Source organism: Cricetulus griseus, chromosome 5, assembly GCF_003668045.3.
Source record: "Cricetulus griseus strain 17A/GY chromosome 5, alternate assembly CriGri-PICRH-1.0, whole genome shotgun sequence".
Classification (NCBI taxonomy): Eukaryota; Metazoa; Chordata; class Mammalia; order Rodentia; family Cricetidae; genus Cricetulus; species Cricetulus griseus.
Genome location: NC_048598.1, coordinates 105333962 through 105355037, shown reverse-complemented (window position 1 = coordinate 105355037; position 21076 = coordinate 105333962). Strand labels below are relative to the sequence as shown.

The 21076-nt window shown below is 46.1% G+C and overlaps 1 protein-coding gene across 8 annotated transcripts in view; it reads right to left on the bottom strand.

The window, feature by feature from the left end:
- Ttc7b (tetratricopeptide repeat domain 7B) overlaps positions 1–21076 on the bottom strand; it is a 275916-nt gene that overhangs the window by 118410 nt on the left and 136430 nt on the right. For 7 of the 8 annotated variants that reach the window (XM_035445975.1, XM_035445976.1, XM_035445977.1 and 4 more), the window contains 2 exons: positions 8016–8132; positions 863–972 (listed from right to left, as the gene is read on the bottom strand). In XM_035445975.1, coding sequence (XP_035301866.1) covers positions 863–972; positions 8016–8132 — 227 coding nt within the window. The remainder of the gene's footprint in view (positions 1–862; positions 973–8015; positions 8133–21076) is intronic. The other variant, XM_027419106.2, reaches the window with a different exon arrangement.

Sequence of the window (21076 nt, the reverse complement as noted above, 5' to 3'; positions counted from 1 at the left end):
GGATGTGGCACAGGGACAGGAAAAAGACCCCATGGCTCCTGTGAAGTTAGCCCATAAAAGGCGAAGTGAGCCACATGGAGGCCAAGGCTTGCAGTGTCCCTTGCTGGGTGTTGGGGGGTGGGGGGGGAGCAGTGGCAAAAGCTGGTGCTAAGGGTGTTCCAGAACTACCTCTAAGGCTTGAAACGGAGTGAATTTCATTATGTTTTGTGGGTCTGTGGAGTCCCCAGATTGTCGGAGACGAGCCAGCATTGCTGTTGGAACTGCCTGTTTGCAGATATGAAAATTAGGGAGGTGTTCTTACTTCCCTGCACCCGGGGAGCACGTGAGCACAAAGCACACTACCCCCACAGGTCTTTACCAGCCAAGCAAAAACATTTGCTCAGAGGCAGTAAGGGCTATGGGCCACCACGTGGGGACAGGAGAATTAGCAGCTGAGAAGTTGCTGCTGCTGCCCCCGCACAGGTCCTCCTGAGGGAAGCATTTGTGTTTACCTATGCATTTGACTGGAAGTCAGATGGCTGATTTCAACCTGGGCAGAAGCCTACAGCAGGAAGAGCAGAGAGGAACCCATCTAATTGTAGTTTCAAAGTTTAAGTTCCCAGAGCAAGGGGAAACAGACTGAAGAGTCCATCTGGGCTAATATTACTTTTCCTCACTGTAAAACCAACACCGGGAAATTGAGACTGAAGAAGTGCACCACAGTTAAGTGTTCAGCTCTCTGCCTGAGGCCTGTTCCCATACTCTTCCCCAACCCCTCGCACCCCACACTCTACTCCTGGGGCCTGACAATCTCAAATACCCAACTCAGCACCTGGTCCCACCGTCTGCTCTTGGATCCCCCACTCTGGCCTTTGATTCTCACCTGTCTCAGGATCGCTGAAGTCTGGCAATGTGATTGTATTAAGCTGTCGTCTGTCAGCGATGGTTCTATCTAAGAGGCTGCTCCCACGTCCAGAGTCACTGCAAAACACACTGTAAATGTCAGTCACCCAAAAGACTAAGATCAGACTGGCACGGAAGGCTGAAGCCCGGGATACCTACATGTGTCTGGATGCTCCTCATAGCCTCCCACATCCAAAGGTATCCTGCACCCTTGGCTTCATTGCTGCATATCACAAACGGCTTCCATGATACCCACAGGTCCTTGCTGCTTCTATTCTTGTGTCATTATAAAACACGGCAGAAGACCAGGCTAGTGAAATGGCTCAGTGGGTAAAACGTTTGCTCCCTAAGCCTCATAATGTGAGTTTGATCCCCAGACCAAGGACGGAGAGAACCAACTCCTGAAAACTGCCTTCTGATCACCACAGATGAGCTGTGGCCTATGTGCACCTGTACACATGCACATCTTTTACACAAAGAAAGAGAGAAAGAGGGGGCAGGAAGGAGGGAGGGAGGGAGGGGGGAAGGAGAGAAGAGGAGAGGGGAGCTGAAGAGAAGGGGAGGGGGAGAGAGGAGGGGAGAGAAGGAGAGAAAGGAAAGGGCAGGGAAGAGGAGAGAGGAGGAGAGGGGAGAGGAGAGGAGGAGAGGAGAGGAACTTCCTTTGTCCTCATGACTGGGAGATAACGGCTGGCATCCTGTGTCATGAGATTTAGGAATGAATTTATCCCCCTCCTAAGGCACTACCCTCCAAGAGGGCTTTACCAAGCACACCAGGGCTTTGAACTCTGCAGTGGCATGAGAGTAAATTACCCAGAACATTTCCAAAATTCTACAGTGCCAAGGCCCCATCCAGACAAAGTATGTTCAAATTTCTAGGACAATTACAATTTCTCAAGACTCCTATAGTTCCTGGGGCAGCTGCTGGATTTGAGGGTTCCTGGTCCTTGCTTTTCAGGGTGATCAGTCATGAACTTGAGTGTGTTCCCAGATCAATCTGAAGTCCCTTACATGGATAACATTCCCACTTGGTACATGAGGAGAAGGTGCTGTGGGTGCTTCAAGGAGCCAGGCATGGCAGAGCTGTGGCCCTCTGGCTCTGCTGAGTTTAGAAGGCTGGCCAGAGGGGACTTGGGAAAACACAGCAGGTTTTGGTATCTGCCTCCAGACAGCCACTCCCACCAGCTTCCGGCACTGCACATCTTTCTGGCGCCCATTTTTCACTAGCACATGGGAGCCATTGCAGGCTAAACAGGGATGAAGCAGTTAAAGGACCTTAGCCCACACAGTCTAAGACACAATCTATGAAGTAGGTAGAAATTATCATGTTTTTTTCCTATCATGATAATGTCTGGAGTGCTAGGAGTGACTTTTTTTCTGTTAAGACATTTGAAATCTATGGTAAAGGAACACAGTTTCCTTCCTGTGCACAGCTGTTGCTGCTCGAAAGCAGCAAACAAGAGTCGTTATGAACCTTAACACAGTTTACAGGCTGCAATTTCCACGTCTAGAAATGTAGTTAGAGAAACACAGGAAGCCGAGGAAACTTCACTCACTGCAGACTGCCAGCCTGCACTTACTACATCATCCATACAGGCTTGCTGGAAGCTGCACTATTCATTATTTCCACACTGGGAAACAAAAAAAATCTCCCCTAGCAGAAGACAATGCAAACGCCTGAGCAGACAATCACTGTTTCTAATACTGGTCTGTCCACGTACCATTATTAATATAAACAATCACAAAGGGTTAATGCTCTGAACACTGCAATGGTTCCACATCCAGGGAGTTTTTGGAAGGCTTTGTCTCAATGTATAACGGATTCTGGAACACATGAGGTATTAATAGTGCAAAGGAAGGACCTGACTCGGCAGCCAGTGGACTACACTGGGGCGTGCTGCAGGATTCCATCTCATCAAGTTTCAGAGCATGAGCTTGTTTGCCATGTGCTATGCTTTGGAAGGACCCAAAAGCTGGGGTCCTGGAGCTGGATAGGGATCTGGGCTCTTATCCTGTGTCTGCCACTAATGAGTCATCACTTTGAGCAAGGCCATTGTACCTCGGTGATTTCTCTGGCCAGAGAAGGGAAAGATTATCTTCCTACACAGAATTGGGTGGAGGTGGGAAGTATGTGTGGATGGAGCATCCTGGAGAGTTATCACTTCCAGGCACATGCCAAGGGTCAGAAACATGGCTCCCTATAAACATTTGCTTGGGCTACTATGTCTGGTGGCCTTCCGGTGTAACTATGGGAGATGTGGGAAGTTAAGGGCTTCCTACTTCAAACATTGGAAATCCCAAGCAACTGAAATCACTGATAATGATGCAAGACCATCTCCCCCTCATTGGTGGAACAACTACATTTGGGTGTAACCTTCAGTCTGTCTTCCATTGTCCCCTTAAATGTAACTATACATTGTTCAAAACTGAGACCATTTTACTTCCATATTGAATGTTTTCTTCCTAGAAACAAAGTCTCTCTCACTGATTTAGAAGTCACTTTCCTTTCTCCCTTTGGGATTCTGTCTACTTGGGGACTTCTCATGAACCTTATCATCTCACTTCACCACTCAGCCTGGCACTCACTCAGTCTGCCAGGAACATCTCCCAGGAACTGTAGATGGCAGGAAAGATGGAAAAACCACTCCTGGTGAGTGGTGCTAAGAGGTAGTTTCAGGAGAAGGCTCTCCAAGACCATGGTGTATAAGCTGGGAATGTCTACTCACATCCATGTGCACCTCCAGGGAGTTACTATTCCCTGTTAGGACTGAGGATTCAGAGTATGGTAAGCAGTGGTTAAACTGGAACTGTAAGCTTCTCTTAGAAACCCATCCTGTCTTCCATAGCTGCAGAGAAGCTAAACAAAAGTTGGTGGTGGTGGTGGACCAGGGGTCAGAACCCTGAGCTCCCATGGCAGCCTGGCCTCTCCCCAGCACCAAAGAGCGGGCTGCAGATAGAAACCCACAGCAGAGGCTGTAAGGAGAGGTTTCGGTCTTGCTCTGGTTCAGCATTTCCTCACCATGCTTCCTCTCCTCCCTCTTAGACTGGTAATGTGTGTCCTGTGTCATTACATGTGGGAAGGTTGTGATCTGCCTTTTGATTTGGTTTTTACAGGGGGATTACAGTTAAGAGATTTCCTCAGCCTCAGAAGAGACTTTGGACTTGTAAACAGTGTTGGGACTGTAATAGACTATGGGGCTTATGGGTTTTTTTTTTTTTTTCACTATGATATAAGCTAAAAGTCTTTAGGAGCCAGGGAGTTGACTGCTGGTTTGGATCAGAATGGCTTCCATAGGCTTATAGAATTGAGGTGGAGGATGGGTGTTACTGGGTTGGGCTTTGGGATTTCAAAAGCCCAATTGAAGTGAAGGAGTCTCTCTCTGTTCCTGCTGCCTGTGGATCCAGATGCAGAACTCTCAGCTATTTCTCAAGCACCATGTCTGCCTGCACACACCTCACCCCACTCCTGGCCTGGATGACGATGGACTAAACCTCTGAAACTGTAAGCAAGCCCCATTTGAATACTTTCTTCTATAAGACTTGCTGTGGTCATGGTGAATCTTCACAGCAACAGAACCCTAAGACAGGACGCCTGCCTCTCTCTAGCTTCTTAGGCCTGGGTCATGATGCTTACACAGGCCCTCAGTGTTTCTGAGCCTCACTTTTTGCTGGAGTAAAATGAGTCCCATGCAACATGGTATTTGCCCACGTGATTCAGCTTTCCGAAGACAGAATGAGAGCATGTTCTGAAAAATAAAAAAGCCCTACCAAAATGCTGATGATTACTAGTGGGGCTGAAGTAAGGAAAACACGCATCTGTCTGTGTCAGCTTTAAATCTGTTTGGTGGTGACTGAAATAGAGCTAGGAAGGAAACAAGCTTCTTCCAGCCATGAAGATGTCAGCCAAGGCTAATGACAGAGATGGCTCAGGTGGCAGTAATCAGAGGGAAGAAGAAGTGACTGACAATTAAAAAGACGAAGATGGGAAACTGGTTGTCATCAACAGAGGCAGCATTTGGTCCGAGAGGGAGCTCTGGAGTCAGACAGCCTCTGGTTGGATGGTGGCTCCACTGGATATTTGAGTTGGAAAGCTTGGGTATGTTGTTCAGTCTCCCTGAGCTTCAACTTCATTTCCTCCCAAGCAGCAAACAGCAGTTATCTTGCAGGTCAATGCAGGGACCAAAACGAGGCCAGCACAAAACGTGGCACCACATGGCCCAGTGTGGTGCTGGCACCGGGGAGTTCTCAGTGAAAGGAATTACCACCATCCCTGGCTGACATGCCGGGACTCCAAGTCCTGGGAGTGCATGAGGACCTTTCTGGTGAGATTCTGGTCAGATTCATGCTGTCATTGCAGAGAATTGAGGGGGCTTTGTTCTATACTAAGGAAGATAAGACAAAACCCAAGAAATAGCCTATCCTAGATGCAGGAAAAATTTCAGATCCAGGAAAGGAGAAGTCGGCTCCTAAAATGGCAGCACTTCACCAAATGTACACTGGAGAGAACGTCCACCCACTTAGCTCAAAGTAGGAACTGCATCTTCCAACGGCAGGTGGAACCCTACTGTTACAGTTGTCCAAGGCTCAGCTCAGCAGCCGGCTTCTATTATGATTTCCCTCAAGCAAAAATAAAGATGGAAGGAGTTGCTGAGAACACCGTGGTTATTCTCAATGTGGCCCCTCCTCCACATCCTCTTAGTGCCCCAGGGCCTGTGCTGAGCCTCTGGAAGGACATGCTAGAGCCTGGGAAAGACTGGAGAATCCAGACAGGGGGAGCAAGGGGCCACCACAGCTGAGCTGGCAGAGGCAAGGTCAATGGAGTTAGGTAGGTGGCATAGACCCACTTCCTCTGGACAGAAACCAACTGCTTCCTGTAAAGATCTTTCTGCTCAGTTTCCAGCTTATTTATTTTTAGTAAAGGATGCTCCTCACATACTTCTCATCACAATTTGCCTTGTGCTAAGTCCACGTTACCTGAACACAGCCTGGAGGCTGCTGGTCCTATGCTGCTGTATCTGGGGGCCTTGACGGGAGCAGGCTCTGTAGAGCCAGCCCTCTTTCTGCATGCTGCACTCCCTAGCCAGGGCCACTTGTCACCCAGCTACCCAAGCACGCCTAAATCTGTGCATTGGTGAGGGCTGCTGAGAAACATTTATTTATATCCCGAGAAAATGAAGCAAACACACAGGGAACACTCCAGTAAATGGCTGCTCTGCCAGTGCCCCACGCCCAAGGCTTTGGAAGGGCGGGAACACCTTGCTCTGGCCCTAAAGGATCTTTCAAGGAAAGTAAAGTATGGACATAGCCCAGGCATTTGGTTAGGTATTTTTAAAGGCTTTCCAATTCTGCTATTTTTTTCTCTGCACATTCAATATTCTTGGTTGCTAAGTGGGAGGAAATGTGGGGAGGTGGGAGAGGTGTGGAGAACTGAGGGAAATTGGCAAAAGAGAAAGCGGATGGTTTATTTTCTCCTTTCTAAAGGCGGTACAGGCAAAAGATGGGCTATGGGCTCCAGCACGGAGGCAACCAGCTGAGGCGGTATGTGCTGCAGGTGGGTTATAGGGCAAAGACTCACCAATCCTGATGTCTAGGCTAGTCTAGAACTTATTATGCTGTCTAGTCTGGTCTTGGACTCTCAGTGACCCTCCTGACTCGGCTTCCCAGAGTTGGAATTACAGTGTGAGCCATCACAACCTGTTCACCTGAAAAAACTTTTGTTTTTTAAAAAAAAAATCAAAGTTCCCATTTCCCATTGCCATAGCCTAACTCACAGCTGACCCCTTCCTCTCTTCAGATCTCTGTAGACCATGGTTACCAGCCTACTTGTCTGCCTCCTATACTCCTGTTACCACCAAATGACACCTCACCTCCTCCGGACTCTCTAGGGCTTACTATAAGTCATCCCATATACCTTGACATGAACTTGAGAAATCTCAAGTGTTAGAGTTGTGGGCAGTCACTTGAATCATCAAATAACTCTTTGCTAAATTCCTCTGGCACTGTGTCCCAGACTTGGGGCAAATGGGTTATGGGGTTTTTGCTGGTGACCTGCTAGCTCAAAGGGTAGCATCTTTGACTTCCTGTAAAGTTAGGTACTTTACTGTTCTGAGGGCAGAAGTTAATCAGTAGAAAATGGGCAAGATAAATTTATCTGTGGGGTGTATAATTGAAAAGACAACCCCACAATATATATTCTATCATCTTATAGGTTACCACTTTTTCATCTCTTTATAAATTCATTTTAGCATGTCTGCCTATACAAATGCTCAAATCCTTCTTTGAATGAATCTTAACTTGTACTGGCTCCTTTACAAACAAGTGAAGTTAATAAAACCTTCAATATGTGTTTATTTTGTATTGTATGAATCATAGTTTTAACTTCTTCAAAACCATTTTTAACTGTGTTCACAGTGACTTCCTGTCTTAATAGGATGCGGCCTGCTATTGACACAGATCCTTTAATTATTATTGTAGGAAACTCATTTGGAGTATGTCAGTGATCAATCTATACATCAATTTCTAGAAAGATGGTAAGGCTTGTCACAGGCTGGAGAGAGAAAGCGTTTGTCAATGGATGGGTCATTATGGGGTAGGAATGGGGAGGAGAGGGGGACAAAAGAACCCTGTGACTTAGAGACCAGCCATGGAGAAGCCTGAAGGTCCATGTGATGGTTGAATGAAAATGGCCCGCACAGGTCCACAGGAGGTGTGGCCTTGTTGGAGTAGGTGTGGCCTTGTTTCAGGAAATGTGTCACTGTGGGGATGGTCTTATATATGTGCTCAAGCTAGACCTAGTGGCTCACTCACTCTTCCTGTTGCCTGCTGACTCAGATGTAGAACTCTCAGCTCCTGCTCTAGCACTATGTCTGCCACCATGCTTCCCACCATGACAATAAACCTCTGGACTGTAAGCCAGCCCCAACTAAATGTTCTCTTTTATAAGAGTTGCTGTGGTCATGTGTCTCTTCACAGCAACAGAACAGTACCTAAGACTTCATTTTTATTATCTACCATTTGTGGAGGCCTAAGGTACAGGGGAGTGACAGTTAATGCCAGGTAAATGCCCATAGGAGATGGCTCTGATTTGCAGATACCCATGCAAACACGACACAAAACAGGCACCGCTGGCCTCTTACCTGGGGTTGGTGAGGTTGTAGCAGGATTTCCATATCTGTAACATGTGCTTACAGGTGAGCAGTGCCTCATCTGGGCCCCGGCAGAGCGACTCCAGCTTCACTTTGGAAAACAGTAGTCTACAGTGAGAGAGAAGGGAGAAAACACACGGCTCAAGCCAGAGGCCCAACTCTCAAATTGATGAGAAGTAGGCTCAGCCTAGGGCAGGGGGCAACTGCACTCATTTTAATTTTTATTGAAAATAGGTTTTTCCCATACAATATATTCTGATCACAGTTTCCTCTCCTCCAGCTCCTCCCAGATCCCACCCACCTGCCCAAGTCCATTCCCCCTTTCTTTTTCTCTCTCATTAGAAAAAAAAAAAAAACAGGTATCTAAAAAATTAATAATAAAATAAAAACAAACCAGAAAGGACAGAACAAACAAACAGGAAAAAGAGCCAAAGGAAAGTGCAAGACACATACATAGATGCAGACATATACAATCGCACACACAGAAATTCCATTTAAAACACAAACTGGAGCCGGGCATTGGTGGCACACGCCTTTAATCCCAGCACTCGGGAGGCAGATGCAGGTGGATCTCTGTGAGTTCATCAAGGCCATCCATCCTGGTCTCTAGAGCAAGTGCCAGGATAGGCTCCAAAGCTACACAGAGAAACCCTGTTTCAAAAAACCAAAAAACCCAACCAACCAACCAACCAACCAACCAAAGAAACCCACAAATTGGAAACTATAATATATAAGCAAAAGACCTGTAAGGGGGGGGGAAGCCCAGACAAAGCATTAAGAGACAAAAACCTTCTAAAAATCCCACTGAGTTCATTTTGTGTTGGCATCTACTGTCCTTAAGTGTGGCTTGCATATCCAGTGAGACTCCCTTGGAGAAACTAATTTTCCTTTGTGAGTGGTTCTCAATGGGACATAGCTCCTGGGTTAGGTACCAGGCTGTGTCCACTTCCCCTCTCAGCACCAAGGACCCCAGGTGGCTTGGACCTGTGTAGACCCTGAACAACGGGCCATCCATCCATGCACCTACAGGGTTTAGGGAAGCAGTGGCTGTAGAGTCAAGGATTCTTTAACCTGCTGCTCGGCCTGTGGCTTTGTGTAAGTCTCACCATGGAGGCAAATGCAAGCATGGGATGATGAATTGTGGTGAGGTTAAAAGCACTGGAGTGGCCAATTTTATTCAGAATGCAGAGATTTTATTAAAAGCATGCTTTTTAGAACTAAGCCAATTTATTTATGAACTTGAGAGATTCATTAGATGTGAACTTTGGTTTATTTATAAGATTACACAGGAGATATGACTCAGTGATATAAGTATCTGCAGAGAGCCCTTCAGGAGAGTGCCCACCCTCTCAGAAGCTTTGAAAGCTTACATATCTGGGTGCGGTAACCCATACATCTAATCCCAGCATGCAGAAAATGGAGGCAGGGGGATTACTGTTAGTTTCTATACACTGAGTTGCAGGCCAAGTTGAGCTTATAGAATACTCTGTTTTTAAAAAAAGGCTTCCTGAAGTCACATAGGCAAGAGGACCATGGTGCAGGCCTCCTCCCCATGAACTGCCTAGCCCTGCTATTTAGTGACTAGACTTACAGACTTTGAGACCCTTCTCCATCATGGAAGTATTTCCACATTCTTGACATCGCCCATAGCTTCAGGCTCTATCTAGACCTGAGTCCTAAGATGAGGAATTTCCCTTTAGTCCCTCAGACTCAGCCTACTCCAAACTGTGCTCTGTAGACATCAATGACCACACACCACAGCTCTCTTAATCCCTGGACTCATCACCACCATCCTTGAGAAGGATACAGACCAGATTTTCCTTGTCTACTCCTTCAGCTCTCAGAAACCTTTTTATAGATCCATCTAATGATTATATTTAGTCCCAGCTAGAGAAATGGCCATCGTTCCTATTGCCTCCAACAGTGAGTCACCCCCCCCCCCCAGTCCTTCGAAACTCTCACCTGTGTCCAGACACATGCCATGGGCCCTTTACTTCTATGGAGCTGACCAGCTGCTGCTTCTTCCGAAGCTGTGTACACCGGATCCTAACCTCTGGCATTTATCTGCTCCTTGATTTTTCTACAGTTCAGCTAAAGTGACACTGTCAAGTCTTTCCGTGACCACTTCCTTACTTTATCTTCTCTACTTAGCACATACTCTATCAGCTGCAGTTTGCAGATACAGAAAGGAGAGGGGACAGATTGCTAAAGGCCTGCTGTGTGCCAGGCCTGCATGCAGAACTGACCGACACAGGTAGTGTCCTCTCTGCGATCACCTTTTTGGGTAGGAAGTATTGATTTCTCTCTAACAAACGGGGACACCGAAGCCTGTGCCCTCTGGCCAGTTGCTTTTTGGAGGTGATTTTCTTTGTGGGTGCAATGATCTCTCACTCTCACACCTCTGAGCTCCCCTCCACAGTGCCCGTGACTGTGACTGCTCTCTGTCCATTAGACCTTTCGTCACATCTGCTCACCAATGGTTTTCTCTGTAACCCATGGGAGATGAAGACATTCATTTCAAGTGGTATAGATGAAACATAGGAGAGAGAGTTCTTCAGCCACTTGTGATGTAAGATCCACCTTTATGGTACCTAGAGCAGCGTAGTCCCTGCTAGTGAAAGATGGAACAGGAACGGTGTGCCCCAGCACCAGCCAAACTGGGCTCTGCCATGCTCTCCTAACAGAGCACAGGAAGCCTGAGGGTGCTTGCTGGTGGCTCTTAGGGAAGTGTTAGGTCTGCAACTTCCTTCTCATGCCTTGGTTGGCAGTGCAGAGCCTGAGCTGAGGTAGCAATGAGCCAGGTGATAAGAAGGCTGTGGTCCCTGACCTGTAAGCAGTGGGCACAAAGAGGAAGGCCAGATGCAAGCATAGGGCTTCGCTCTGACCCATGACATCTGAAGAGATGGAAATTCCCCTGAAGCCTACTAGGGCTACCTGCAGAGACTGGCAGCTATTCAGGGGGCTCAAGAGTTTTTGTTTTGTTTTGTTTTTGTTTTGTTTTTTTTAAGACTTAAAAGCTAATTCCTGCTGAAGCCTACACCAGCTGAGAACGTGCTAGGAAAATTTTCTACCCAAAGGCAACATGTTATGGGGGAAGAAGCAGCTTCTGGTCTCCTGTCTACCTTTGGGGGAGACGGCTTGGAGGCCATGGGATCTTCTAAGTGAGGGTGACTGCCAAGCAACTGTAGCTAGGAGTTCTCCTAGGATTGTGAAGCCTACAGGCCTCTCAGACTCTATAGCTGGCTAGGTTCTTGGGTGAGAACAAGCCAAGGTCTTATGGCTTGGCCAGGCACAAAGAATGGTCCAGGAGTGGGTGAGAGAGAATGTTTCCTGGTTAAGCAGCAATTAGCCATGATTCCTTCCACTGTCCCCAAGTACAAACGCCAGAGTGCATCTTGAAGCCTTGGCTTGAGGGAGCAGTTCTGTGAAGGTTTCCTGGCTGGGAAAAGAACTTCTAATTAACATGAAATAACAGCTTTCAAACACTTGACACAGGATACGGAGCTGAAAAGGTGTGGGTTGGATTTAAGAGAACTAGACAGGAAGAACAATAGCGGAACTGCTAACACACGTGATGGGAAAGGCACTGGGAGTGAGGTAGTGGGAACAGCATGAAAGAAGCTGGCAGAAGGGAGAGCCAGGGAGCTGAGAACAAAGGCAGTGAGCCCTGTGCGCACACTTGCTGGCTGTGGATGCACAATCAGAGCAGGGAGAGAGGGCACTGCCTCTTCACTCTCTTCCTGAACTTCAGCGGCTTTGTAAGGCAGGAAATAATGTTGAAAACAACTGATGCTTGTCATCTCTCCAGAAACCTGCTTGAATATCTTAAGGCTGCTGAACACATCTGGTGGGAAGCAAGTAATGCTGGCACAGAAACATAGAACACATCTGGCGGGAAGCAAGTAACTCTGGCACCGAAACACAGAATACACAATGACTGGCATTAGTTTGATGCTGCTGAATCCAAAGATATTCTAAGTTCAATTCACCGTGGAAATCCCAAGGCAAGAAAAACAAAACAAGTGATGAAAAAGCTTAGAACAAACAAGTGTTGGATACAGTACAACATGTCTGAGGCAGTAAGCAGAAGAGAGGACCAGGCTGGCCATGTCACCAAGAACAGCCATAATATAATGTCAGAAGGCATGGACTTGGTTCAAAGTCCAATAATCTTACTTAAAAAACATTTTTGTTTAGAGACCCATTGAAAACCCATTAAAATTAATGAAGAACAGAACACACAAAAACACCAATCCAATTCCGTGATGGCTAATTTCAGTGGCCAACTTGACAGGATCTAGCATCACCTACAAGACAAATCTCTGCAGGTCTGTGAGGGTGTTTCTAGATTGGTTTAACTGGGGTGTGAAGACCCATCCTAAATTTGGGGCACCATCCTGTAAGCTGGGGTCCTTATCTGAATAAAACAGGGAAAGCAAGTGGAGAATGTTCATCCCTTGAGGCATTCTGATTGGTACACAGACCAACCAGCACTTCCGGCTACTACCACCATGCTTTCTACTTTCTTTCCATTATCTGCATCTTTCCTTCTTTTTTTGGGGGGGCGGGGGTGTTCAAAACAGGGTTTTTCTGTGTAACAGCTCTGGATGTCCTGGAACTTGCTCTGTAGACCAGGTTGGCCTGGAGCTCACAGAGATCTGCCTTCTGCATCTTTCCTTAAGCTGCTTCCTGTCAGGTACTCTGGCTACAGCAAGGAGAAAAGTAACTAATACACACTTCATTATTAATAATGAAAATTTAGAATCTTCTACAATGCCTGTTGCGATCTGGCTCTTGTCACCTTGGTTTGTTCATGGCCCATCATCTGTAACCTAGCTCAAGCCATGGCCAACTCCTCCCTCACCTCACTAGCCTTCACATTCCTGGGTCTCTGCACAGAGTGCTCTGTTGTTTGAAATGTCTCTTCAAGCCATGCATTTTGGCCTCTCAAGCACCTACTCATCTGTCAGAGTGCATGCCAGACAGCACCTCTTTAGCCTTAAAGAATAGAATAGGAGTAACCCCCATCCAATGACAACACAATTGCCAAAATCACAAGAGCTCACAACTGCAGGATAACAAATTATAAGCCAGGAAACATATGCTTCCAAGACAAGTAAAATAATAACAACAGCAGCAGCTGCGAGATGCTTGAAATATTTAATCACCAATTCTACAACAACCCTGCAAATTAGGCGGAGAGTTAATCTGCCCAAACTCACATCACAGTCACTTAAGTCTAAATCTATCTGACTTCAAAGCACTGAACAAGAAGCAGAGGACCGTTACAGATCTTATAATGACACTAATGAGAAGTGGGTATAGCACAGTCTAGTCCACTGCCAAGTATTTTAAACCCCCAAGTGTAGGATTGGCAGGGAATACAGTGTGGCATAAGGCTCAGTCCCTAGCCCACTGAGAACTTCCAGCTAAGTGGGGACCACACTGTGGCCTTGAACTTTAGGAGTTGGTGTTGGAGTTCTGCTCCTAGAATGTCACATACAAGATTCATTAAAAGACAGTCACATTTGTGCATGTGTGTTTGTGATTTGCTTTATACCCCAAAGTCTGATGCATATAAAATTCTAGGTGTTTCAATGCCCCAGTTACTTAAACTTTTACTTTTCATTAAAACTCATCAAATAATATTTCACCCTACTTTAGAAATTTTTAAAGAATACTGAGATAATTCTCAGAATAAAGACTATGTTTGGCTTAGTGAAGGGCTTAGAAAGGACATATAACTGCTCCATGAGGAGCTAAGGCATGTGGTATTGTGAAATTTCACTGTTCTTCAAGGAAATGAGTCTAAGTGGCAAATATCAGGGCAGGCTGTCCATCTAGTAGTAACCATTCCTAGGATGACTCTCTGACCCTGAAAAATCTGCCCCACCCGCTGTATATGACTCTTATTCAGCTTTCTCCTGGGCCCACTCCCAAAAGGCCCCACTTGGGCTAGCAGGGAAGATAAAGCTAAAGGGTACAGATTTCAAAATGCAGAAACTTAATATGCCCTCAAAACTTTTCTGATCAAGAATGCCCTTCGAGGACTGGGGAGATGGCTGGGGGGGGGGGGGGAGGTAAAGCACTTGCTGTGTAAACATGAGGACCTGAGTTTGGATCCCCAGAACCCAACTAAAGCCAGCCGTGGTAGCACTTACCTGTAATCCAGAACTCCTAGAGTGGGATGGGAGGAGGAAACAGGAGGGTCCCTAGATCACTGGTCAGCTGGGCTGGAGTATGCAGTGGGAAACAGGATACTGTCTCATACAACACAGAAGGCAAGGACTGGCATCTGAGGTGGCCCTCAGATCTTGATACATGCACTGAGCCACACAACCTACACACACACACACACGCACGCACGCACGCACGCACGCACGCACGCACGCACGCACGCACGCACGCACGCACGCACTCAGGCTTTAAGAAACTGGAAAGTCTGAGGGTCTAATTTCCTCCAGCTTGCTAAGTGCCTCAAGGAGGAAACAAGCTTAATAATCATGCAAACCGGCACTAACTAGCTTCGAGGGCTATGCTCATGGCAGCTGATTAGAAATAAGATCAGAGGAACCTGAACACTTGGGATCTGTGCTGCTCTGTGAACCTGCCGGGAAATTTCCTTTGCATGTCTATGAAACGTGGGCAGGGTGAAGAGCAGAGGTGCAGAGCGGCCTGGGAGATGTGCTGCAGTGGGCACGGATACACAGAAGCTTGGACATCTTTCCCCACCCTGCAGAGCCGGGCAGCCCAGCTGGAGAGACGGAGCAGGCCTCTTGTCAAGGACCCGAAGGAAAGCGTGCACATGACACTAGGCAGAGGAAAGGCTAGATCAGCAGAGTGGGTGTGGAGGGTGGGTGGGGCAAGTGTGCTCCAAAGAAATTTTAAATAGAGAAGACGGTTTGGCAGCTGACCCAGCTGATCCAAGAGATATGAGAAATGAAAAGCAATGTGGTGATGAGGAGGGAGATGAGGATTTAAAGCCAGATGAGTCATTTGGAAACAGGTGTTCTGAGGGAGAAGGAGAAGCAGGCCATGTGCAGCCGGCCAGCCCTGTCCAGGAGAAGTGTGTCTTCAAGTCCAGCCAGACAACCCTTCTGAAGGTTCCAATGTAGTCTAGCAAACTTTACCTCTGTTGACTGTCTTCAACATTTCTAGGCCTACAATGTGCTGTTTGGAGCCATAATTGGCCTGGCTGGACCTTCTGAATGGACTAATGCCAGAGAAACAAACACACACACATAAACAAACAACTAGCCTGTGGCCCTGAGTTTAGCCACTGTGACTGATCCCCATCAGGACAGCCTGTGATGCTGAGACACAGCCCTCTCATTCCCCTTCATCAACAGCTGAAAGGGATGAGGTGACAGCCAGGTCACAAGACTTTTAATGCATATCAAATACTCCTTGAGGCCTCACTAATTGCAAAGAGTCAGTAAATGACACTCAAATGATCTGGTTATTCATTTGTTGGCCAGGAAATAATTTCATAGATGATCTGGCTTACCTAACTACTGTATTGGCATGGATCATCTCTTATTTATGATCTCAGTAGAAAGAGAAGATACAAGTTTTTAATGCAAAGCTAGAAAAGGACTTAACAGATCTTTAAATACTTTGCTACTCTGAGTGCAGACCAATACATGTAGCTGCAGAATCTACTGGAAAGATTCTTGTGAAAAACAGAATCTGTCTGCTTTCTACCCACCTGCCCCCAGTTGGAATCCACAGACTGCCACTGTAATGTGGATACAAAGCTAACCTGAAGAAATCCTGCTGTTCATAGCCCTCCACCCTGATGGAAGACAGACCTTCAGTGGTCTGTTTTAAAACAAAAGAAAACAACTCCCCAGGAAAGAGCTCCCGTGGTCCTTGCACTTCAGAAATTCATTCCCAGGAGAAATTAATTAATTAATTTAGAATTGAGGGCTTGCTATGTTACCCAGGCTGGTTCCAAACTCTTGGGCCCCTGGAAGATGGAACTGTTGGTACGCATCACACTCACCTCCAGTGAGACTCTTGGGAGGGAGCATGCCTTTAGTTCCCAAGCTGGGTGGGAATCCTGCATATTCCCTCACATGAAGCTCACGATTGTGAGCACCCCAACTGTGGTATGGAGCACATGGTACCTGCCCTTCCGTGGAAACCCCTGAGCATTCCAAGGGGTGAGCTAGAACTCTGCCTAGAGCTGCCCACATCGCTATAGTGAGGGTGCACTAGGCAGCCACAGTCTCCCAGTCTGGGGCACCACTCAGAATGGCAGCTACCTCATCATGGTCCTCCCTTGAGTTGGTAGAGCACTGAGCAACTGTTCCACTAGGATGTGAACATGGCAGGATCCTGAATGGGCGTACTAAGTCCTCTTTTAGGGATGAAGAACCAATTGGCTCTCAGAACAGGTAAAAGAAAGTTGGGTTCAATAGCTGGGAGAGTCTGGCATCATGTCTACCCAAATGGGCATCAAACTTAAATGTTTTTAAATATGTTCAGGCCCAAAATTTTCTGCAGATACACAATAGCAGGATATTCTCTGGCTTTCAAGGGGTTAATCTGTGTACTTTGTCCTATCATACACCCAAATGTTTTGGTAATTGATCTCAGTTTGATTAGTATTCTGGAGCCAGGGCACCTAAGCTGGAAATGACCTGCCCAAGTTGTACTGGAAACACCTCTGCAATCACACTGCCATCATTTTGGCCGCCTTCAATTTCTGCTTTCAGGAAGTGAGCCACTGAATGCTATGCTGCCCTCAAAACAACAGGGTCTCCACATACAAGTAGGACTCCTTCCTAAGGGCTTTCTGGATGGCATGAGGCATCCAAAGGGGACAAAGTGAGAGGGGATGCAGAGAAGCTGCCCTCAGGTTTTGTAAAGGGATGGTAAGCAATGCCGTGGGTCCAGCAATTGCAAAGGGTGCCAAGTGAAAAGAAAAGTGTGCAACAGAAGGAACAGGCAGACTCGTGCTTGACTCTCCCCAAGGCTACCAGGCTGCTGTGCAGGGCTGTGAGGTCCAGCTGCTCACAGCACATGATGCTCAGGTTTATGGTGTGCTGAGCACTCTAGGCAAGGCACTGTAGACTCAGTTTCCAGAAAGCACTCTGAATTCTGAAGGTGACTTACTGGATGACAACTACAAAGGGAAGGCTTTGGTGTGGACCCTCTTGCTTCAGTCTGACTTCTCCCAGATCTGCTGAACAGATCTGACCTTGAGCTGACCAGGAGCCTGGCCCATCTTGACGAAATAAAAATTTACCTAAAGGGGGGGGGGCGCTCTTCTGGAAAGGGTACAAGGTATTTGAGGAATTTAAATCAGAAGTGCTAGGTGAACACGGAGAAAGAGGTATGGGACTACCACTCATGGCATTGGGGGCTGGCTGCTTCCTGCAGGAGAGGACTGGGGTCCTACCCCTAACAAGCAACCAAGTTTACCAAAGACCTCACCATATAGCAAAACCTCACACAAAGGGGATACATATGTTGGAATAGTGTGTGTGATATGTCACCTTGGCTCAGCAAGTCTATTCTGAAGGAATGCCAATTAATGAACCAGACACTAAGGGTCCCTAGCCATCTAATTTTGAAGAATACTTACCAGAAGCCATCCTATAACCAAGCACATCAAGAAGAGAAGTCAAGAAAGTTGTTTTTAAAAAATGTAAAACATACATAGTATCAAATTCACCATTTTGATTATTTTTAAGTATATGGTTCAGTGGCATTCAAGGACTTTCACAATGCTGTGCCACCATACCACCATCCATCTCCAGAACTGGGTGTGTGCACACAGAGGCTGGAGGTCATCATCAGGAAAGGTGTCTTTCCTCAGACAGGGTCTACCACTGGCCTGGAACTCACTGATGGGGCTGACTGGCCAGTGAGGAGCTGCCCATCTCCACCTTTAAAATGCAGATTGCAAAGACATACCATCACATATGGCCTTGTAAAATAGTTTATGTGTATGTGTGTTTTGCCTGTGTGCATGTCTGTGTCCCACATGTGTGTAATGTCTGCAGAGGCCAGAAAGGGTTTTGGATCCTCTGGAACTGGAGTTATAGACAGTTGTGAGTCACCATGTAGATGCTGGGAATTGAACCCTGGTCCTCTAGGAGAGCAGCTAGAGCTCTTTTTTTTTTTTTTTTTAAAAGGCTTATTTCTGTTTACAGTTCTTTTTTTTAAGATTTTATTTATTATATATACAACATTCTGCTTCCATGTATATCTGCACACCAGAAGAGGGCCCCAGGTCTCATAACCAATGGTTGTGAGCCACCATGTGGGTTCTGGGAATTGAACTCAGTACCTCTGGAAGAGCAGTCAGTGCTCTTAACCTCTGAGCCATCTCTCCAGCCCCGCAGCTAGAGCTCTTAACCACTGAGCCATCTCTCCAGCTCCTGTATATTGCTACCTATGTGGGTTCTAGAGATCAAATTCAAGTGCTTATGTTTTTGCAGCAAGCACTTTACTGACAGAACTCTCTCTCTAGCCTTCAGAATTCTTCATTTTGCAAAACTTTCTGTATTCTTTAACAGTAACTTCCCTACTCCCTATCTCTCTCCTGTTTGCCCTGAAACAAACATGGTTATGCAACTCTCCAGCAGGTATGTCATCGATCTGAAATTTGATTTTTTTTCCTGTTTAAGTAGAGCACATACTCACACTCACGGACACTTTATTAGTGAGGTCATTGGATCAAGAGCACTTTTATGAAATCATCAGATGTTAGGCAAAGTACAAGAAAACGAGTTTTCAAAATTTCCAAACACAAGTTGTGTGGACACCTTCACGAGTGTTTTTGACTAGAAACATGTCTCGAGATGAGAGGACGCAGCTCTTCTAAAACACTTTCCTCTGCAAGGATCCCTAGCCCTCACACCAGGGGAAGGTGTTGTCAGGTGCTCATATTTCTTTTTTATGCTATCGGAAACTATGTGAAAAGACCTGGACACAAAACATTCACAGAGTCAGTCATTGACTTAGCAGTAACGACCTCTGACATCCATACACCACACTGCAATAGGCATAATGGAAAATGGATCTGGAAAGATGGGGCTCAGTGGTTGAGACTACTTGCTGTTCCTCAGTTAAGTTCCCAGCATCCGCATGTGTGCTTACAACCATCTGTAACAACAGTTTTGGGGATCTGACACCCTCTGTGGGCACCAGGCATATACATGGTTCATTTACATGCATGCAGGCAAAATACTCATACACATAAAATAAAAAACAATAAAATTTGTCTTACATATTCTCAATGAACTCAGTTTGAGTTGAAGGCTCCTCTTGTGTTCTGATTTAGTGATCATAGAGGCCAGGTTTGTCCAACTCCTATAGCTGTACCCTTAACTTCATAAAAAGAATCTGCATTCCTCTCCTTCCATGCAGAACTAAGCCTACAACACCAGCCTCTCCAGAACTTACTTTTGGAGTTCCTTCAGGAAGGGATTTCAGGCCAAGGATGGGACCAATGTGACCCCACTGCTACAGTGTCTGCCTAACATGCATGAAGCCCTGGGTCCCATCCTGAACACGCCATAAACTGGGTATGATGGCACACAATTGTGATCCTGGCATTCAGAAAGTGGAAGCAGGAGGACCAGGAGTTCAAGATCATACTCAGCTACAATGTAAGTGTGAAGCTAGACTGAGTTACATAAGACCTTGTGCCCTGCTCCCTCAAAAAAAAAAAAAAAAAAAAAAAAAAAAGGTTTCTGGTTCTCAGAATTCCTATAGCTGTTGAATCTTTATTCACTTACAGCTCTGCTTTGAATGACAAAATGTTAAGCTTTTTCAAGGTACTGAAACATGTGCTATAACTTCATGGAGAATGAGGATGCTGACACTGACACTGTACCGAAAGTCCTACAGCAATCGCCTCATACATAGAGAGGGCCAACTCTGGCTCATGGTTCTAGAGGTTCCAATTTGCAAATAAGTGCTGTATCACTTTAGGCCTCTGACAAAGAGAGAATATCCTGGCAGGAACTCAGAGTAGAGCAAACTCAGCTTGTGAGTCATAAAGAAAAAGAAAGAGAGAAAAGACAGACTATTAGACACAAGCCTAGGGGCGCCTTATGTTTACCCATAAGCCACAGGTGGTAATAACACTAATCAACAACTAGACACTTCTATCAGATACATACCACCTCTGGCGGTTTGAATGAGAATGGCCCCATAGGCTCATATATTCAAATGCTTGGTCCCCTGTTGGTGGAACCCTTTAAGAAGGATTAGGAGGTGTGGCCTCACTGGAGAAGGTGTGTCACTGGGGGCAGGCTTTGAAATTTCAAAAGCACACATCATTCCTTTGCCTCAGGCTTGTGGATCAAGATGTATGTTTTAGATACTGCTCTAGTGCCTGCCTGCCTGCCATGCTCCCTACCGTGATGGTCATGGATTCACCCTCTGAAACTGTGAGCTTCCAATAATCAATTTTTTTTTTAAATAAATTGCCTTGGTCATGGTGTTTTGTTACAGCAATAGAAAAGTAGCTGAGATACTACCCTAAGATCCAAAGTACTTTCCCAAAGTGTCACCTTGGGGAGCAAGCCTCAATGCAATAGTCTCGGAGCACAGGGGTCCATATGTGCCATATGATGCAGTCATAGTTTGTGTGTCCCCAAGGGTTTAGGTGTTGAAGCTTGATCCTCAGTGTAGTGCCTTGAAAAGTGGTAGAAGCTTTAGGAGGCAGGGCCTAGCAGAAGGTAATTATGTCACTGGGGATTCTGCCCTTCTAAGTAACTGATGTAATTCTTTTTTTTTTTTGAGAAAGCCTTAAGGAACTTTATTGTTGTATATTTGCTTAAAATCATACACAATACATGTAAGTGTATGCCACTTGCTCTGACAATGCTTTCTACAAAACCATAGACTGTAACAAAAATCCTAGTACCAAGAACAAGAAATCTCATTTAACTGATATAATTCTTATGGGACCCTAGTGAATTTTCTTGTGAATAGACTGCTATAAAAGGCAAGGCTGAACCATTCCTGTTCACACTATGACTTCTCATATGTGCATGTGTTCCCTCCATGTACCCTCTACCATGTAACAG